Genomic DNA, 22,007 nt, shown 5'->3' with positions numbered 1-22,007 from the left:
AGGGGCCCACCCAGACTTGTCACAGTCTCGAAACGATTTTTTTTTGGGTAGAGATGGCCCCTTTCTTTTATTACTGGGAGTGAGAGGCTCCGAATGGGCCCCATTTATGGTGGACTACAGTCTTGTGAGTAGATGGGTTGGATATGGATAAAAAAAGCCCGGACCATTTAAAATCCATATTCAATTAGACTTTACAACTGAAATTCATTATAAAAATTATTAAAATTTAATTAACTTATACGTGATTCAACTCATTTTATATGAGTCACAGGAGTTTTAATAGCATAATAGTTTTTAAAATATTGTGAGAATAACAATCTACTAGAAGCCAAAAATTCTTGAGAAAGTAAGTTCAACATTAATTTATAACTATTTGTAAGTTGATTTTTATAATTCACAATAGACTGTTATTTTTACAGTATATTAAAAATTTTCATGTAATTATTTCTCGAGTTACAAAATTGATCAAGACCCATTTCCACACCTCTATTTATACGCATGCGTCGAGCGTCGGGCTTGAACAACCCCAAACTGCGCGCACACTCTTCCCACCCTCTCTCTCCCTCACTCCCTCCGAGAACAGAAACTTGTGGAACCTCTGAAATTCCCGAACCATGTTACCCTCGCCGCTCCCATTGGACCCGAACGAGACCAACTGGATCGTTCATGTCAACGAGAACCTCAACTGCATGCGCAAAGATGAGCAACAGTGCTGGAAGTCTCTGTCCATCTACAAGGTTCCCCCCTCCATCACCCGCCTCAACTGGGAGGCCTACCAGCCGCAGGTTGTCTCTTTCGGCCCCTATCACTACCACGAGGTCCACCTCCATCCAATGAAGGAGCACAAGCACCGCGCACTCCTCCACTTCCTGAATCGGTCCGGGAAGTCCCTCGAGCGCTTCTTCGAGTCCCTGAGGGAGGTGGTGCAGAAGCTCGAGGACAGCTACGACAAGCTGGACGAGAAGAAGTGGAAGAAGGGTACAGGGGGCAAGTTCCTGGAGCTGATGATCACGGACGGCTGCTTCATGCTCGAGATCATGAGGACTGCGACTAGTGGGGAGAAGGATAATGGCTATGCGCCCAATGACCCCATCTTCAGCATCCACAGGCTGGAATACATAGCCCCATATATAAGGCGGGACATGCTGCTGCTGGAGAATCAGCTGCCGATGCTAGTGCTGTATCAGCTGGTTGCCATCGCGAACGATGGCAAGGAGGTTAGTTTCTTTGATTTCCCTCTGTCATTAGAGAGATTATTGCACTGATTATCTTAGATAGACCTCACACGAAATCCATTAAATATAATGTTTTAAATGTTTAGCATGCACAGTTCGAGATCAATTAACAATTTAATTATTAAATCTATCACCTCAATAAGTAACTCCTTTTTTTTTCCTTTTATGTGGGTGGTATCGACAGAACAACACTCTCGTATTCAATGCACTGACTTTACTCCAACAACGCAGGATGACGTTAACGAGCTCATCGGAAAATTCTACTTCCCCCATGAAAATAAAAAGTTCACGGGATTGGGCAGACGCCTGCATGTCATGGACGTATACAGGGAAGGGCTGCTGATGAAATCCGAGGGGGTCCAGCACGAACGGGAATTATCTATGGGGCCTGAGGACATGAAGACATCTGCCAAGAAGACCAAGCCGATAATCCGGTCGGCCAGTGAGCTCATGGAGGCCGGGATCAAGTTCAAGAAGGGCACCGAGAGCCTCAAGGACATCTCCTTTGCTAGAGGGGTCCTGAATCTCCCAGTTATCGAGGTGGATGACACCACCGAGTCCATGTTCCTCAACGTCATGACGTTCGAGCGCTTGCACATCGGGGCTGGGAACGAGGTCACATCCTACGTCACCTTCATGGACAAAATCATCAACGATAGGCAGGATGTCGCCCTGCTTCACACGGAAGGCATCATCCAGAATGATTTCGGAAGTAACAAGGCAGTCGCCAAGCTATTCAACTCTCTGTGCATGGACGTGACGCTCCCATCCGACAAAAATCTCGTTGTGCAACAGAAGATCAGCCAGCACTGCGAGGAGCGCTGGAACAAGTGGAGGGCAATTCTCAACCGCACCTACTTCAGGAGTCCTTGGACTATATTGTCTCTCACCGCCGCCATCTTCCTCTTCGCTCTCACTATAATGCAGGCCGTGTATACCGTGCTCAGATACCATGCAAAATGATTTTTTTTTCTATTTTTCGTTGTTTCTCCTAATGCCTGATGCTTGATAATTATCTGTTGATTGGCTGTTGATTGTTGTCATCAATGATTTTCCTCCTGTTTTCAGTCGTGCTTATTTCCCTCTCTAAATCTTATGAACGATGTGTTATAATATATTTATCATTCTAAATATGATCCCAATATTGTATTCCCAATTAATTCCGATTTATTGCCCAATTTATCACTCACATCTATTACATGATATTTGCCCGTTAATATGTTACCATAACGGTCTTGATGGAAGACATTAGTAACGTAAGAAACAGAATAAAACGCTAGGTTGTCTAGTTCAAACTCTATCATTACAGAAAACACATCATCATGTTTGAGGGGTATTGGATAGTAGAACAGGACATACATATCCCCATATTGCAGATCGATCGTGCTACGTGGATTCGTCCAAGGTTTTTGAGGTTTTCTGCTTTTGCAAATTTTCATTAATGGCTAGAGGTATATTAATCTTTACGTTTCCGCAAATCGATACTAAATTTTGTATGAATTTATCCTTGATTGATAAAGTGGGATCGTCAGGTTTTAGTTTATATTTAGTCTAATACGATGGACATTTGACTGTTTATATATCATTATCAAAAGATGATGATTGTCTTGTTTCAGTCTTTTTCATTTTTGTCCAATTTGGATAGGTATTCGGAAGGACGATCATGTTCTAGGCAAATGAAATCTTCCATTCCAACATTTTCTTTTTGATTAAATTTTGTTGAAGTTGTTGTCAATTTATCCAGAAAAGCCAAGACTCTACAAGTTTGTAGAACTATGGTACGTAGTTAAAGTCTAGTGTTTTTTGGCTTAGTTGGTGGTAGTTAGAAGTAATGGCAAAAAACCTGTCCAACATGTAAAATGAAGCACATTTCTTTGTTTGTGATAGAGATTCTTAGTAGAAGAGTCGATTAGGAAGAACTATAAAAAGGCTTCATGCTCGTTCATTCATGTTCAACCCAACTACATGTGACATTCCAAATTTTCAATTCTGTTTTCCATTGAATAAATCGGGCATTTCATCGACACGTCGATAGGGCTGTTCTTAGAGCTGATCACTCTCGAGTTAACTAGACTATCAGGAGAAAACAATTAAGGGATTTTAATGCAATAGACTTGAGAATTCGACTAGGAATCGGCTTTTTGACCATGCTTATCTTGAGAGGCCATTACGATATAGTTAAAAATTGATTAGGGATCAGAGATAGATCGTTCAACTGAAATGTGTGGTTAAACGTAAGTGACTCCACTAAATTGGAAAATTCTCGTCGGCTGGCACTAAATTGATTTTTCTATCGTTTTGGTACCCTATGTCAGTAATTGAATTCTCGAGATTTTCACAATAACCGAGAGTCGCCAATGTGTTGAGTGGGTTCATTATGGCTAAAAAAAAATCGACTACGCATCATTTGCACTAAATTTTTTTGAAAATTATCCAGTAGCCTAGGTCATGTTAAAATCACGGCGAATGAAAATTAACCATGAATTTGAGTCCGATTTCAGAAATTGAAAGTTCTATCATGTCACGAGTCATTTTATGAACATCGGCATAGTTTCAAAAGATTTTTCTGCAAACTGAGACTTTTTGAGAAAAGTCGTCGTAGGGCCGTTTTCGTCCAAAAAAAGTCGGGGATTGTTTTTTATCATGTAATTGTGATGCAAGTGGGATCAATTGATGAGGAAAAATACCAATTGGATCAATGAGGTGTTGGTCAAATTTATAGAGGCCAAATTGGATTGATTTAAGCAAGAATAAGGTCCAATTAAAGTGGAAGCCAAGCAAATTCGTATGCCCCCCACCACCATGACTTATAGACCATTTCCCTAGTTTATTGAGGAAGCTTAGTGGTTGATTTTGGTCCATGGAAGATAGCCAAGCTTGGTGGGCAAATGGGGGACAAGAAGATGAGGATATGAGACCAAGTGGCCCCCTTTGTCCCCTTATCTCTCCCTTTCCCTTCACCTGGCCATCAACCAACTCATCCTCCTTTATTGTGCTTTGTGAGCTCCAAAATATGTAGAGAAGATCAGCAAGAGCCGTCCGAAGCCCCTGACCCGTTGCATGCCGCAGCTCGTTGCTGTTCGCTACCACCCCCTCGCGCGAGTGCCGTCGCCGCTCTACGCTCATCCGCTCGAACCGAAGCCCCATCCCACCTCAGCCTCGGTCCCAGCTAGTGTCTCATGCCTTGTTGAGCTCATCTGGAGCCATCCAACCGCTATTTCACCACTGTGAGTCCCTGTCTAGGCCCGGTTTGGCCCTTTCAACCATCCTCGATCTATCCCCGCCTTAAACCGAGCTTGTTGCCCTTTGTTTCAGCCTAAACCAGAACATAATTTAGTGGGTTTCCAGCAGCGCTTGAGGCCCGTTTTAGAGGTGTTCCCGGCCCTGAAAGCTAGGCCTACTTTAGAGAGAAGTGAGCCCCGTCATGTCCCCGTCGAATTGCACCAATCGAGAACAAGTGAGTTTAACTCACTAATCCTCACTTAGTAGGTTAATGAAACTTAAGGGCTGATTAGATTAAGTTAAGCATGGTCTAGGTGGATAGTTAGATTAGATTAGTAAATTTAATTAATTGCCGATGCATGTTAGGTGGATAGTTAGTGCAATTGGCGAGTAAATAAACTCTAATATTTATTTAACGAGCCTCGAAAATTTTTCGGGCCTGTTCCGGCATATAATTAGGCATTACAAGCCTAAGTATGCATTTATTGCATTTATGAATTATTTTCCATAATTAATTAATTAATTAATTATTTTTCGGAAATTAGACCAGATAGCCAAAGTGACCGAAATTTTATGTTGATTGTAGTGGTGCATTCTGTTTATTTAATTGAGCTCAAATTTGTATTGATTTGGTGTGAATTGTGATTTTAGGATATATTCCTAAATTTATTTATTTTCAGTATTTAATTGGAAAATTACTGGGCGTCAGTTTACAGCGCCAAAAATCTATTTTGGATAGTCAAAAGAAATGGGAGGTTTCAAAGTAAAATTATGGTATTTTGGCTAAGGCCAAGCATCTACCCACACACGAGTATTTTTATCGGGTATGATAAAAATGATGAATTGATTAAATGGTTAGAGTGGTATACTATATCAACCTACGGGTGATATGTCAGCTTAGATTGCAAGATGTATACCGGTATACTATATCAACCTACAAGCTCTAATATGTCAGCTTTGATTGTGAGCAGTATACTATTTATCAGTTTAGCGCGAGCTATTTTATCTAATATCAACTTAGAGGGAGGAGTCTTGATATGAGCGGACTTATTAGGTAATATCGATTTAGCCGACCAAGAGAAGGTCGTGGTGACATGTAATCGACTAGGTCGATTGATCAATGATTTGATTTGATATTATGAATTGATTAGTTGATGTGATTTGAGGCATCTGTAAATGATATTGATTTGCAAGATGGAAGTGAGGCTAAGGTAAGTCTCTTGACCCATGGTGTGCTTAGGCAACCCTTATGGCGTATTTTCTTCTTAATCGAGTCTTAGGGGGGTAGAACTCGCTGAAACGTAGTCTCACCCCATTGTGGGACAACATTTCAGGTCCATAGATGACAGTACCCCAACCACCTCCCGAACGATTTGGTCAGCCTAAGAAATTCACCGAAGTAGGTTATCACATTCCAATATACCACCATCCCGAAGGATTGGAATATGTACTGGTGAAAGCCACCATTTGGGTTGATGAGGGCCTACCCCACAAGGTGCCCCATGAATACCGGTCGTGGTATTGCCATTACAGCAATGGACGAAGGGTGGCTCCTGTGCTGGAATCTGATGTACCTCTGTACATTTTGAAGGTTGCGTTCAGGAAAGGGACAGCAGATCCTAAGGGTGGATCAGTGGTGGATGCGAAAGATCCCAAGCTCGAGGGCGATTATGACTCTTCGGTGTACTCAGCCATAGGCTCCAGCTGGAGCGAGGAAGAACGAGAGATCGTCAAGGAAGACTTGGACGAGGACCTAAAGGAGGATCCAGGAGAGGATTGAAACCCCACCCCTATTTTCAGACTTTGTTGTTGGACTGGCTTTGGTTATAACCTGACCCGTTAGTGTATTGTATGTATATATATATATATATATGACTCAGTGGTTATATATGTATATAAGTGTGATGGTTTTCAGGTTCGAGATTGTTAGTCCTACTTTATTATCCCATTAGTTTATTGTCTGGGGATTATTTATATGCTTCTACATGTGTTCTAAAATGAATGGGTCGGCGATGCATCCTGGGACGTCGTTATTCAATTGACCAGTCGAGGGATTGGTGCGTGCCCGAGGATTGGGACGTGACATCCCCATTTAGTGGTATTAGAGCAATGGTTAAGGATTGGAGTGATAAGGTGCGATGGTCATGGGATAGTAGTAGAAATGACCTTTAAATTCACGCTGGTGCGGTGCATGTCTGTGATAGTTGATTGGTATAAGTGCTTGTGGTTTAGATCACTCTGTTTCTAATTCGGTATGGAATTGGAAGCAAGTTTCAATAGATAAAGCTGCGCCATGAGTGATCAGGAGCAACGAACTCCTAGTAAAAGGATTGTTAGGGCCGTGACTCAGGGTAGAACGCCAACCAAGGTCGATACCCAAAGGGGCCAAGGCCGAGTGCCAACTTAGGCTAACGCGAGTGGAGTGGCACCACCTCCAGTTGGTGCTGGGGTAGTAGCCCATGGTGATCCTAGAATTAACGGGATCATGTAGCGCTAGAGGCCATGAGAAACGTGATGGCACAGTGGGCACATAATCAAGATGTTGTTATTGCTGTCGTTGTCACCATTGCAGAGGCCGCACTTGCCGCCACACCTGTCGCAGCACATGTCGAGGTTTAACCTAAGAACGTAGTGGTGCACAGAGAGAGGCCAATACACAAGCTGATCGAGCAGTTTTTAAAGCTAAGCCCGCCAAGATTCACGGGTATCGGAGACCCCAAGGCCGTGTCTCTATGGATACAAGATCTGGAGAAGGCTTTTGCACTCTTGATGTGCACAGAGGTAAAGAAGGTAACCTTGGCCATATATCAATTGCAAGGCAATGCCAATACCTGGTGGAGAGCCGCCAGAGAAACGGTATTTCTCGAAGGAGTGGTCCTTGTGGGATGCATTCCTCCAAACGTTCAATGAACAGTACTTCTCGAGGAACGCCAAGGAGCAAAAGATAGAAGAATTCCCACGACTCCGTCAGGGGTCAATGACTATTGACCAATATGGGGTCAAGTTTGCGGAGCTATCTTAGTATGCTCTAAGACTAATTAAAGACCCTGAGGAGAAGGCTCGAAGGTTCAAGAATGGCCTTCGACAAGAGTTAAAGCAGCCGTTGGTACTGTTCGATTTGGTTGATTAACAAGAAATCTATCACCAAGCACAGCTGCTCGAAAGGAGCCTGAGTGAACAAGTCACCTTGTCTGGATCGAGGTTTACTTCGCATCGAGAAGGAATTCACCAGGGAAAGAGGCCCATGCCTAGAGGTAGATTTCAAATTCCGCCCAACAAGAAGGGTGGAATTGGGAAGTCAAGGCCGAGCCAAAATGTCGCATGTCATTTGTGTGGAAGATGGCATGGTGCAAATCAGTGCCCTCGAAGGACGGGTGCTTGTTTTGAATGTAGCCAACGGGGCCACATGACTAGAGATTATCCTAGGCGACCAAGAGGACAACCGCAATTGCCACCGCTGTCACAGATGGGTCAAATTAGAGGGTATGCACCTTAGAATGTGCCACAGGGAGGACAGCTAAGACCACCGGTTCAAGGTACGGTGTACGCCATTGCACAGGATCAGGCAGAGGCTACGCCTAACATGATCACAGGTATGGTTTCGCTGAACGACCATCCTGCTTACACTTTATTCAATCTAGGAGCAACTCATTCCTTTATTGCTGAGTAGTATATTAAGTTGATAGGAATCAGTCCTGTATTATAGGAGTCGGCAGTTAGTATATCTACACCATTGAAGGATAAGGTTATTGTTGCTTTGAGTTGTTATGGTTGCAAGTTAGTGATTGGTGAGCAAGTGGGGAAAAAATATTTTTTAGTCCTAGCCATGTACAACTTTGATTTAATTATTGGCATGGACTGGCTCACCAAACAACGAACTAAGATGGACTGCTATCGCAAGGCAATTCAGTTTAACCCGTTAGATGGTGAGAGCTTTGAGTTTGTCGGAAGTCGAGGAGGACCCTCGATTATCCTGATCTCGTCGCCAGAGGCAACTCGTTTGTTAGACGAGGGTTGTCAAGGGTACCTGGCAACTATTGTGGATACGGCAATTGAGGAGCTGAAGATGGAAGACATTATTGTGGTATAAGAATTTCCAGATGTCTTTCCAAATGAATTACCAGGATTACTGCCAGAGAGAGAGAGATTGAGTTCGTGATCGAGCTAATACTCAGGACAGAGCCAATCTCTAAGGCTCCTTACCAGATGGTGTTATCTGAGTTGAAAGAACTAAATGTGCAAATGTAAGAGATATTAGATAAGGGATTCATTCGTCCCAGTGCATCACCTTAGGGAGCACCAATGTAATTTGTAAAGAAGAAAGATGGATTGTTGCGCCTGTGCATCATCAACTATCGGCAACTCAATTAGGTAACGATCAAGAACAAATATCCACTCCTAAGGATCAATGATTTGTTCAATCAACAGCAAGGAGTGTCAATATTCTCAAAGATCGACTTGAGGACAAGATATCATCAGCCGAGGATCAGGAAGGAGGACATTCCTAAGTAGCATTTCATACTCGGTATAGTCGTTACAAGTTCACAATGATGCCATTCAGGTTGACGAATGCTCCAACTACCTTCAAGAATTTGATGAACCGTGTATTCAAAGAATATCTGGATTAGTTTGTGATTGTGTTCATCAATGATATTCTGGTGTATTCGACGAGTGATAAAGAGCATGAGAGTCATTTGAGATTAGTGCTACAGACGCTAAGAGTTCATCAGTTGTACGCCAAGTTCAGTAAGTGCGAGTTTTGGTTAACTCATGTTACTTTCTTAGGTCACATGATTTCAGGTGAAGGAATCTCCGTGGACCCGAGCAAGATTGAAGCAGTGATTAACTGACCAAGACCGACTACTGTGACAGAGATAAGAAGTTTTCTGGGTTTGACAGGTTATTACAGAAGGTTTGTGAAAGGGTTCTCATCATTAGCGTCGCCGTTGACAAGACTCTTAAAGAAAGAAGAAAAATTTGTGTGGACATACAAGTACGAGTGTAGTTTCCAAGTACTGAAGCAGAAGCTGACTACCGCACCTGTGCTGATCATTCCATCTGGTCCTGGAGGATTCGAGATCTATCGTGATGCGACATTCAGAGGATTGGGTTGTGTGCTGATGCAACATGGCCGAGTTGTTGCATACGCCTCTTGTCAGTTGAGGCCTCATGAACAGAACTATCTGACGCATGACTCAGAACTCGCAGCGATTATCTTTGGCCTGAAGATTTAAAGACACTATTTGTGTGGAGAAAGATTCCAGATCTTCACGGACCATCAAAGTCTCAAATACCTGTTCTCTTAGAAGGAGTTGAACATAAGACAACGCCGATGGATGGAATTACTGAAGGACTACGACTGTGATATTCTATATCACCTGGGAAAGGCGAACAAGGTCGCCGATGCTTTGAATCGAAAGTCTTCAGTTGCTCATATTTTGATTAAGGAGTGGAACCTAATTGAGAAAGCTCAAGATTTGGTATTTAAGTTTGAGATAGGCCACCTTTCGAGTCTTATGACCACCCTCAGAATTGAACCGAATGTTCAGATCGGAATCAAGTTACTTCAATTGACAGACCTAGATGTGCAGAAGATTTTACAAGAGGACGCTGAGAAAAGGAATGCTAACTTTCAGATTTCTGATGAGGGAACACTGAGGTTTCGAGAACGTTTGGTTGTACCTAACAACGTGGAGCTTAAAGAGAATATTCTATCAGAAGCGCATTGTAGCAGTTACATCATTTATCCTGGTAGTACCAAGATATATCAAAATCTACGTCAACATTATTGGTGGTAAAGTATGAAGGCGGACATCGCCAAGCATGTCGCCAGGTGTTTGACATGTCAGCAAGTCAAAGCTCAGCATTGCAAGCTGGGAGGACTCCTGCAATCTCTTGAGATTCCATAATGGAAATGGGAGCATATCACGATGGACTTCGTGACCGGATTAACGAGGAGTCAGAAAGGTAATGATTTGATTTGGGTAGTGGTTGACAGACTAACAAAATCGGCTCACTTCATTGCAATTCGAAAGGACCTCAGTTTGGATAGATACGCGGATATGTACGTGTGTCAGGTAGTTCATTTGCATGGAGTGCTAATTATGATAACTTCAGATAGAGACCCGGGGTTTACCGCCACTTTTTGGAAGAGCTTACAAAGTGCGTTAGGTACCAAGCTGCAGTACAGTATGGCGTATCATCCTTAGATGGTGGCCAGTCTGAGAGGATAATTCAGACCCTCGAGGACATGCTGAAAACTTGTGTATTAGACTTCAAAGGAAGTTGGGAAGATCAACTATACCTAGTGGAATTTGCCTACAACAACAGTTATCAGCAGAGCATCCAGATGGCTCCATTCGAAGCGTTATATGGCTGAGTGTGCAGGACACCAGCGTGTTGGGATGAAGTTGGGGAAAGGAAGATCATAGGCCCAGAGTTGGTCTAGCAATCAGTGGATACCGTGGCAGGAGGCGGATTAAAAACCACTCAGAGCAGATAGAAAAGTTACGCAGATAAGCGCTAGAGACCATTGGAATTCCAAATTGGTTATCATGTTTTTTTTAAGGTGTCACCAATGAGGGAAACTTCACACTTTGGCAAGAAAGGAAAATTGAGTCCGAGATACGTAGGTTCGTTTGATTTTCTAGAGATAATCGGGACCTTAGCGTATCATCTTGCGTTGCCGCCGAGATTGGCGCAAGTGCACGACGTCTTTCACTTGTCGATGTTGAGGAAGTACGAGCCTGACCCGACCCACGTGCTTAATTTTGAAGAATTAGACGTGGATGACCGAGTGTCATAAGTGGAAAGCCCAATTTAGATAGTGGATAGAAAATAACAAGTTTTGCGTACAAAGACCATTCCGTTGGTCAAAGTGGTCTAACAACACTACGATACTGAAGGAGCAACATGGGAGACTGAAGAGTTGATGAGACAGTTCTACCCCCACCTTTTTGCTTAAGTTTTGTAATGGTTTAAATTTCAAGTACGAAATTTTTATAAGAGGGGAAGAGTTGTGACATCCTAGATTTTCAATCATGTTTTCCATTGAATAAATCGGACATTTCATCGATGCGCTGATAGGGCTGTTCTCAAAGCTGATTACTCTCGAGATAACTAAACTATCTGGAGAAAATAATTAAGCGATTTTAATGCAATAGACTTGAGAATTTGACTAGGAATTGGCTTCTCGATCGTGCTTATCTTTAGAGGCCATTATGGCATAGTTGAAAATTAATTAGAGATCAGAGATAAGTTGGTTTAACTGAGATGTGTGGCTAAACGTGGGTGACTCCACTAAATTGGAAAATTCTCATCGGCCGACACTAGACTGATTTTTCTATCGTTTTGGTACCCTGTGTTAGTAATTGAATCCTTGATATTTTCACGACAATCGAGAGTCACCAATGTGTCAAGTGGGTTCATTGTGCCTCGAAGAAAATTGACCACGAGTCATTTGGACTAAAATTTCTAAAAGTTATCGGGTAGTCTAGGTTACGCTAAAATCGCACCGAATGGAAATTAACCATGAATTTGAGTCCGATTTTAGAAATTGAAGTTTTGTCATGGCACAAGTCATTTTAGGAAAGTCGACTCAGTCTCAGAAGATTTTTCTGCAAATCGAGACTTTTTGGGAAAAAGTTGTCATAAGGCCGTTTTTGTTCAGAAAAAGTCGGGGATCGTTTTTGATTGCACAATTTGGATGCAAGTGGGATCAATTGATGAGGAAAAATACCAATTGGATCAATGAGGTGTTAGTTGAATTTATAGAGGCCAAATTTGTGGCATCCTAAAAAATTTCATAGCGATCCCTAGATACACTACGACCCATGAATAGGTGATGGAAGTACCATCGGACTACATTATAGTCATTAGACTAATGGATTACAATTAAACAAGGCCGAGCATTTAATGGACAATTGTTTTGTTGGAAATCTATCCTATGTCTATGTGTAATCAAGGATTGTACTAAAGGATGAATCGATAAAGAATTTTCTATTCTTGGTCGTGTACTCTATAAGTCGGATTTCCATCGATTAATGTTGTAATATTATATGACCATGTGAGAAATTGAGATTATGAAATTAAGTGGGGATTAAAGTGGAAAAATAGGAGCAAGAGTGGGCTGGACACCTAAGGCCCAAAACTGCCCAAAGCAGCCCACCCTTTCCCCCACCATTTGGTCGACCAAGGCTTGGCCCAAGCCTAGCCCATTGAGGGCCATCACCTTTGCATGGAGATTGACAAGTGGCGTGAGGGATTCTCCATGTGTCTCTAGCATGCAAAAGGCAATGATTACTAGCTAATCAAGAGGTTAAGAGAGAGAGGGGGAGGCGGATTGCTTGAGAAGTCGCCGAGAGAGAGAGAGAGAGAGAGAGAGAGAGAGTGAAACCGAGAGAGGGAGAGTTCGGGCGAGTGAGCGAGAGAGAGAGGGGCAAGTGCAGGCCGCGAAGGGGAAGAGGAAGGCTCTCTTCCGCCGTGTCCCAGCTGCCGCCGTTGATGCCGCCTAGTTTTGCCATCAATCGAGCCACGTCCGAGACCCCGAGTTCTCCATTTTGCTGTGGTCGCATAGGACTTAAGGCAAGTAGAAGTTCTTCAATCTATGTTTTGCTTGCTGTTTTATCTAGTGAAGAGTGGGTAGATGTGAGGAAATGTGAGATTTGGAGCTGCATGTTGTTTGTGATGAATGAGATGAAGTTGGCCGAGGTAATGGGGCAAAGATAGAGCAAGTTTTGGTGGATTTTGCTTTTAAGTTGAAATGAGAACTCAAGGATTTAGCTATGGTGGAATTTTGAGAAGTAAAGAGGCTGTATTGTGGTGTAATGTGTTCGTAAATCTTGGCTATGGACGTTAGATACCGAAACTGAAAGTATAGGAATAGTTCTCTTTAGGCTAGTGAACTGTTTTTGCAAGAACAGCCTGACCACCGGTGATTTCTCGATTTTTCTGGAATTTTCTAGTCAAAATTTGACTTCTAATCCTTAACTAAAGTTGGAGAGAACATATGTGAGAGTAACATATAAAAAATTTAGCATAAATGGATAAGATTTTGTCGACGAAATGATTTTCATACGGAAATGCTAAATCTGGAAATTTTACAGAAACTGTAGCAAGAAATACCGAAGTTTTTACTCTTGATATGTACGGAATTTGACTTGGTGTTCTTCATGAAATTTGTTCCTTTAGGTCTCATTAATAATGTGTCGAAATTTCGTAATTTTCTGAGTCTATTTAGTATTTATTTCAAAATTTCTACCAGAACTGTGCATTGTAAAAGTCGGGCTATTCTATTCTTGAATTTTCACAAAAGTATCCAAAAGTGAAGGTGTTTCGAATGGGTATGTGATATGATGGTATTGGCTGTGGATATTTGTGCAATATTGAGATGTGTTACAGGGTCCATGAGACGTCTTGTTTTAGCATTTGAAAATGTCTTGTAAATTAAAATGCTAAGTTGTTACCGTTGAACCCTCGGGTCAACAATACCTCGGGAGTCAAGATGCCCAGAGGATCGAGTGAGCCGATGCCTTGTGGATGCCCGGTGGCCTTAAATGGCTAAATGCCAGAGGTTATTCCCCGGGAGCTTCGAGATGCCCGGTGGTATGCTTGTTGGTACGTAATTCCGGATGGTCAGGGTAACCATTTTCATGGGAGGCCCTCGAGGTTCCTCGTAATGCCAGGTGGGGTACGAGATGCCTGGAGGCGTGATTCGCTCCAGATGCCCGGTGGCCTTAAATGGCTGAATGCTGGAGGTTCTCATGATGCCTGGAGGGATGCGAATGCCGGAGGGACACAAACATTGGTCCTCTGAGGATGAAATCTTTTGAAAAATAAAATGAAAGATTCCATTATAAGTGTGTGTGGGTCTAGATATAAGACTGAGTGTATGGCAATGGAATGAAACGTGATGTTTCAGTTTGACCCTATGATTGAAATTTGTCTATCTTGGATATGTTGTCATCACATTGATAGTTTTCATGATTTTGATACACACCCATTGTTAAATTTCTTCTTTTGTCTACCATACTTGAATTTGGATATTAATAGTAATGCTTGATATAGCTTGAGGAATCTTTTACTACTGAGTGGTTGTACTCACCCCTTTGGATACTTACATTTCAGATTAAGAGATGTCTCTATCACCTGTCACACGTGGTACTTTCTATGGCTTACTGTTTGATGTTGAGGTTGATTGCTCATAGCACCCCTGTGTTGGTGTTCGTGGACTAGTGTTCATCCGTGTTCAAGTTTTAGTTAGGTATGACGTGGGTCTACCTGATGGCCCTGTAGTCTAGGAGTTCTTGTCCGTGCATGTTTGTCGCAACAGGATCATGATGGGGATGCTGCCACTGCCGCTAGCCGATGCACTGGGCTTGGTGTGATTGCGTGTGTGACTGGTAGAGGATGACACTTTTTGGATAGCCGACACTAGAGGATGGATCAATGTACATGATTGATGTGGGATCAGGTACTTTTGGGTTATAGCCGAGCTTAGTAAAGCCTTGGCCTTTTGTTGTACCGACTCGTGATGTCCATCAAAGTTATGTAAATAAAAGTGTTTCGGCTCTAACGTATATATATATATGAAAGGTGTAGTTGGTGTGCATTGCACTGTATTATTTAGTTTGAGTATGGGTTAGGGAGATGTCGATTATGCTTCCGTTATATGAACTGCACTAGGATCGATAAAAAAAAAAATTTATAATCCCCCAGCATATATGGACCCACTATAATTCAATGGTATCGGAGTGACATGTTATTAGGAAGGTGAAAGGTAAGCAAATTGTGACGACCCTAATGGATCGGGGGCCGTTTCAGGGGTGCCACAACGGGTGGTATCAGAGCAATGGTTATATGTGGTGTGATAAGGAGCCTCATTTGGAAATTGAGGAATATAATGACAATGCACACCATAGGATACTAACTGGAATAGTTGACTAACTTTGAACAACGGGTGATGGGTATTCACTCGTAGATCCCTAGTAATTATTATGAGTTGTCTTTAGGTGCTAGTAACATGTTTATGTTACTTATATATAGTTGTAGTGCTTTTATATGGAGGCATTGAGTCATAGTTTATTCCTGAGGCAAATGCTTGGAAACTACAGGAAAATCATGGTACGAGCTGGAAGTACTCATCCATCGAGGGTTGAAGCCTCTACTGCAAAGGTTGAACCCCGAATGGAAGACATCCTGCAGGCATTGGCCAATATAAGAAATCTGATGGAAAGACAAGCACAGCAACAACCTGGAGTGGAACGTCACCCTCAAGGACTGGTGGAACAATTTCTGAAGCTGAAGCCATCTAAGTTTAGTGGAATAGGAAGTCCTGATGAGGTGGAATAATGGATAGATGGAATGGAATGAATTTTCAGGTTGTTGGATTGCAATGATGCTGAGAAAATAACTTTGGCAGAGTACCAGCTGAAGGGAAATGCAAAGTTTTGGTGGAGAGCTTCGAGAGACATGATCTTTCCACTAGGTATTGATATAAACTGGGATGAGTTTGTTAAAGCTTTCAATAGGAAGCATTTTTCTGACTGTGCCGGGGATAAAAAGATTACTGAATTTGTTCAATTAGAATAAAGGGAGCTGACAGTGGACCAGTATGAGGCAAGATTTTCTAAATTGTCTAGGTATGCTCCCAGATTGATTGAGGATTGAGAGGAAAAGGCTAAGAGATTCCTGAAAGGATTGAGGACTGATATTAAGAAACAACTAGTGCATATGAAGATAAAAAATTATAATGAGATTTATGAAAGGGCACAATTGGTATGACGTGGGTCTACCTGATGGTGCTGTAGTCTAGGAGATCCTGTCCGTGCATGTTCGTCGCGACGGGATCATGATGGGGATGCTGCCACCGCCACTAGCTAATGCATTGAGCTGGGTGTGATTGTGCATGTGACTGGTAGAGGATGACACTTTTTAGATAGCCGACATTGGAGTATGGATTCATGTACATGACTAATGTGGGGTTGGGTACTTTTGGGTTATACCCGAGCTTAGTAAAGCCTTGGCCTTTTGTTGTATCGATTCGTGATGTCCATCAAAGTTATGTAAATAAAAGTGTTTCGACTCTAACGTATATATATATATATGAAAGGTGTAGTTGGTGTGCATTGCATTGTATAATTTAGTTTGAGTATGGGTTAGGGAGATGTCGATTATGCTTCCGTTATATGAACTGCGCTGGGACTAATAAAATTTTTTTATAATCCCCCAGCATATATGAACCCACTATAATTCAATGGTATCAAAGTGGCATGTTATTAGGAAAGTGAAAGGTAAGCAAATTGTGGCGACCCTAATGGATCAGGGGCCGTTTCAGGGGTGCCACAAAATTGGATTGATTTAAGCAAGAATAAAGTCCAATTGAAGTGGAAGCCAAGCAAATTCGTATGCCCCCCACCACCATGACTTATGGACCATTTCCCTAGCTTATTGAGGGAGCTTAGTGGTTGATTTTGGTCCATGGAAGACAGTCAAGCTTGGTGGGCAAATGGGGGATAAGAAGATGAGGATATGAGACCAAGTGGCCCCTTTATCCCCTCATCTCTCCCTTTCCCTTCACCTGGCCATTGACCAACCCATCCTCCTTCTTTATTGTGCATTGTGAGCTCCAAATTCTAAAGAGAAGATCAGCAAGAGCTATCCGAAGCCCCTGACTTGCTCGCACGCTGCCGCCCGTCGCCATTCACCACCCCCTCCTCGCGCGAGCGCCGTCGCCATTCCGTGCTTGTTTGCTCAAATCGAAGCCCCATGCCACCTCAGCCTCGGTCCCAGCTACTGTCTCGTGCCTTGTGGAGCTCAGCCAGAGCCATCTAGTCGTTGTTTCCCCACCATGAGTCCCCCGCCTAGGCCCAATTTGGCCCTTTCAACCTTCCTTGGTCCATCCCCGCCTTAAATCGAGCTTGTTGCCCTTTGTTTCAGCCCAAACCAAAACAGAATTTAATGGGTTTCCAGCAGCGCTTGAGGCCCGTTTTGGAGGTGTTCCCGGCCTCGAAAGTTAGGCCCGTGTTGGAGAGAAGTGAGCCCCGTCGCGTCCCCGTCAAATTACACCGACGGGATCACTGAACAAGTGAGTTTAAATCACTAATCCTCGCTTTGTAGGTTAATGACGCTTAAGGGCTTATTAGATTAAGTTAAGCATGGTTTAGGTGGATAGTTAGATTAAATTAGTAAATTTAATTAATTGTCGATGCATGTTAAGTAGATAGTGCAATTAGCAAGTAAATAGAATCTAGTATTTATTTAATGAGTCTTGGAAATTTTTCGGGTCCATTCCAGCATATAATTAGGCATTATGGGCCTAAGTACGCATTTATTGCATTTATGAATTATTTTCCGTAATTAACTAATTAATTAATTAATTTCCAAAAATTAGACCGGAATAGCCAGTGATCGGAATTTTATGCTGATGTAGTGGTGCATTCTGTTTATTTAATTGAGCTCGAATTTGTACCGATTTGGTGTGAATTGTGATTTTAGGATATATTCCTAAATTTATTTATTTTTAATATTTAATTGGAAAATTACCGGGCGTGTCTACAACTCCAAAAATCTATTTTGGATTGTTGAAAGAAGTGGGAGGTTTAAAAGTGAATTTATGGTATTTTGGCTAAGGTTGACCGTGTACCCTCACATCAGTATTTTTATCGGGTATGATAAAAATGATGAATTGATTAAATGGTTGGGGTAATATACTATATTAGCCTATGCGTGATATGTCAGCTTAGATTGCGAGTAGTATACCGGAATACTATATCAACCTACGAGCTCGGATATGTCAGCTTAGATTGCGAGTAGTATACCGATATATTATATTAACTTACAGGCTTTGATATGTCAATTTAGATTGCGAGCAGTATACTATTTATCAGCTTAGCGCAAGCTATATTATCTAATATGAGTTTATAAGGAGTAGTCTTGATATGAGAGGACTTATTAGGTAATATCGATTTGGCCGAACAAGAGAAGGTCGTGGTAACATGTAATCGACTAGGTTGATTGATCAATAATTTGATCTAATGTTATTAATTGATTGGTTGATGTGATTTGAGGCATTTGTAAATGATATTGATTGTAAGATGGAACTGAGGCCGAGGTAAGTCCTTTGACCCTGGTGTGCTTAGGCAGCCCTTAAGGCGTATTTTCTTCCTAATCGAGTCTTAGGGGGGTAGAACTCGCTGAGACATAGTCTCACCCTGTTGTGGGACAACATTTCAAGTCCATAGATGGCAGCACCCCCACTACCTCCCGAACGGTTTGGTCAGCCCAAGAAATCCACCGAAATAGGTTATCACATTCCGATACACCACCATCCCGAATGATTGGAATATGTACTGGTGAAAGCCACCGTCTGGGTTGATAAGGGCCCCCCACAAGGTGCCCCATGAATACCAGTCGTGGTATTGCCATTATAGCAATGGATGAAGGGTGAGTCCTGTGCCGAAATATAGTGTATCTCTGTACATTTTTGAGGTTGCGTTCGAGAAGGGGATAGCAGATCCTAAGGGTGGATCAGTGGTGGATGCGAAAGATCCCAAGCTCGAGGGCGATTCTGACTCTCCGATGTACTTAGTCGTAAGCTCCAATTGGAGTGAGGAAGAAAGAGAGATTGTCGAGGAGGACCCGGAGGAGGATCCAGGAGAGGATTGAAACCCCACCCATGTTTTCAGACTTTCTTGTTGGACTGGCTTTGATTAGAACCTGATCTGTTAGTGTACTATATGTATATATATGACTCGGTGGTTATATATGTATATAAGTGTGATGGTTTTTCGGGTTCGAGATTTTTAGTCCTACTTTCTTATCCATTTGTTTATTATCTGGGGATTATTTTTATGCTTCCACATGCATACTAAAATGAATGGGTCGGCGATGCGTCCTGGAACGTCGCTATTTAATCGACCAATTGAGGGATGGGTGCATGCCCGAGGATCAGGGCATGACACTACAACTCCATATATCCCTTGCACAAAATATTTTGATAATAAAACAAGCTTCAAAAGCTCCTTCCTTTTTCCTTTGCTAAGTAAATCCCCACCAACATACACACTTCCACATTAACACTAAAAGCCAACAGTGGTGTCAGGGTCTCATTCGGTTGGCATTGAGCGTGAGTCCTATCCACCCCCAACTAAAATCCCCACTGTATATCCAACACCAAAACGATGGCCAACTCTATCTCACTATTGTTCCTACTTTCGATGAAAATAACTATATTTATTTACTAAAACATTAAAATGATTACTTTCTTGATGGCACAAAATTCAAGCGACATCGTGGAGAAAGAATATAAGGCTTCGTAGGAAGGTACAAGCTTATGGCAGAGCAACCACAAAAAGTTGCAAGGGCTTTGTATGTCATACAACAAGCACTCTTGGAAACAATATTTCCGCAAATCATTGGAGCAAAAACTACAAACTCGTGTTCTAAGATAACATGGAAGCAAAGAATGTATGTAATTAAATTACATGAGAGAACAAAATTACTAGAGAAACAAAACAATCAACAATAAGGAAAATTTGCATGATTCAGACCGACCACAAACAGCCACTCCACAGGAAAGGGATAAGTACATTATCAGTGCCAAAAGTTGTGTACGGCGCTCACTTTAGTGCCAAAAGTTTCCGTCGGATCACTTAAATGCCAAAAATTTTGAAAAACAATCATTTCAGTGCCAATGCCAATGAAATTGGCTGGAAATCCGACGTGGCCTTTTTTTATTAATTTTTGAAGCCGACGTGGCTCGTTGGAGAGTTGAGTCAGCATCCAAACACCAAAACAACGCTGTTTGGCATCTTTCCCCCAACTTGGAAACCCTAATCCCCAAATTGAGAGAGAGGAAAGGCTCGTCTTCGTCTTCTTCTTCCTCGAAGACCACACCAGCAACGGCACTAGCACGGCACCAGCAACAGCACCGGCAGTGACACCAACAAGGCAATAGTAGCAGCAGCACACCAGCGGCACCTTCGACCCATCTTCTTCCTCCTCCTCCGCCCTCGCCTCTGATTTTTCCTACCACTTATTGCTTGAGCAACAATCTCAATCTCTCCTCGCTCACTTGGTCGAGCAACTATAATGGTGGCTGAGCGACGATGGCCAAGAGACGGTGGCCGAGCGACGGTGGCGGAACGACGATGGCCAAGCGGCGGAAACCCTAATTTCAATCCCCATGTGAGCTAAACGATGTCATTTCCATGAGGCCATCTATGTAGGACGGCAAAACGACGTCGTTTTCTTAAGGAGGACCGAAAACGACGTCGTTTAAAGGCTTTGTTGATTTTTTTTTTTAAAGCCACATAATCATTTTGGCCGGAATCTTTCGCCGGTGGCACCAAAGTGATCATTTTTTCTCCGATTTGGCAATTAAGTGATCCAACGAAAACTTTTTGCACCAAAATGAGCGTCGTACACAAGTTTTGACACTGATAGTGTACCCCACAGGAAGGGTCAGCTGCAAATAACAAGTAATTATCAATTGGAGAATTATAAAGTTACAATCGCTCATAACGCTAAAGTGTTTCCCTATTTAAGATTATACCCAAACCCATAGTATTTCACCTCATGTAATTGCTCGATAAACAAATCATTGAAAACTTGAAACACTCGCGTCTTCACGAAGAAAATGCCTCAATTGGATGAAGGATTCTCTTCACAAGTTTCACCCGATGCTCACATCTTCTTTGTACCCCCAACGAAAAGAGAACTCCACTTTAAGACTTGAAGAAGTCAGCGGCCCACACAAACCCATGTTTCTCTCCTCTTCTGACGAGCACCAACATACGAGCTGCTTTTTATTTATTTTTGGCTGTAAGGAGTTCCAGTTAATGGACGGCTTGGATAAGATTACAACAACCAACTCTCCGCGTTCCAATCCAAATAGGATGAGTTTGCTGGGTTTTAATCCAACAAGCATCTTTCAATCAAATCGGATTTCATATACGGCTCAAACTCATAATATAATTGTTGACGCCTAAAATTTCATTTTAATTAATTAGGTTTTACTTTTTTTTTTCTTTTTTTTTTCTTTTTTTTTTATCTTTTTTTTCAGATGATAAATAAACAAAGAAAAAAAAGGGAAAAGAAACGAAAAAGAAAACAGAAAAAGCAGCCCCTCCTCTGGGCCTCCGCCGGCCCAACCCGCAGCTCGGCCTGCACCTTCATCTCCTTCCTCGCCCGACTAGGTGGGCAGCACACGCCGGAGCAGAAGGGAGGAGCAGTAGTGCACGTGGAGCAGGGGGCAGCTGGCGTCGGATGGGACGCCGGTTCGGCCAACGAAGGCCGTGGCAACCGACGGTCGAACTCCATCGACCGGCCGCCCCTGGCCTATAAATAGGCCGTCGATCCCAGCAGCCAAGAGGGCACAGAGAGAAGGAAGAAACGGAGAGCACAGAGAGAGAGAGAGGCCAGTCGAAGCTCGGGGTCCCCTGAGAGACTTCGGGGAGCTCGAGTGCAGGCCGACCGTGGTGTGGTGCGCTCGGAGGGGTCCCCGAGAGACTTCGAGGAGCTCGAAGGGCGAGCCCGAGAGAGAGAGAGAGA

General features: G+C 42.7%; 1 protein-coding gene across 1 annotated transcript in view; it reads left to right on the top strand.

Moving 5' to 3' along the window:
* Window positions 1-614: 614 nt before the first annotated feature.
* LOC120288752 (UPF0481 protein At3g47200-like) overlaps window positions 615-22,007 on the top strand; it is a 54,532-nt gene continuing 33,139 nt past the window's right edge. Inside the window, exon 1 of the mRNA XM_039302894.1 lies at window positions 615-1,217. Within this exon, the coding sequence (XP_039158828.1) occupies window positions 615-1,217 (603 nt within the window). The remainder of the gene's footprint in view (window positions 1,218-22,007) is intronic.

This window comes from Eucalyptus grandis, chromosome 10 (genome assembly GCF_016545825.1).
Source record: "Eucalyptus grandis isolate ANBG69807.140 chromosome 10, ASM1654582v1, whole genome shotgun sequence".
Lineage (NCBI taxonomy): Eukaryota > Viridiplantae > Streptophyta > Magnoliopsida > Myrtales > Myrtaceae > Eucalyptus > Eucalyptus grandis.
The sequence above is the reverse complement of the archived record's forward strand: the minus strand, read 5'-3'. Positions and strand labels throughout refer to the sequence as shown.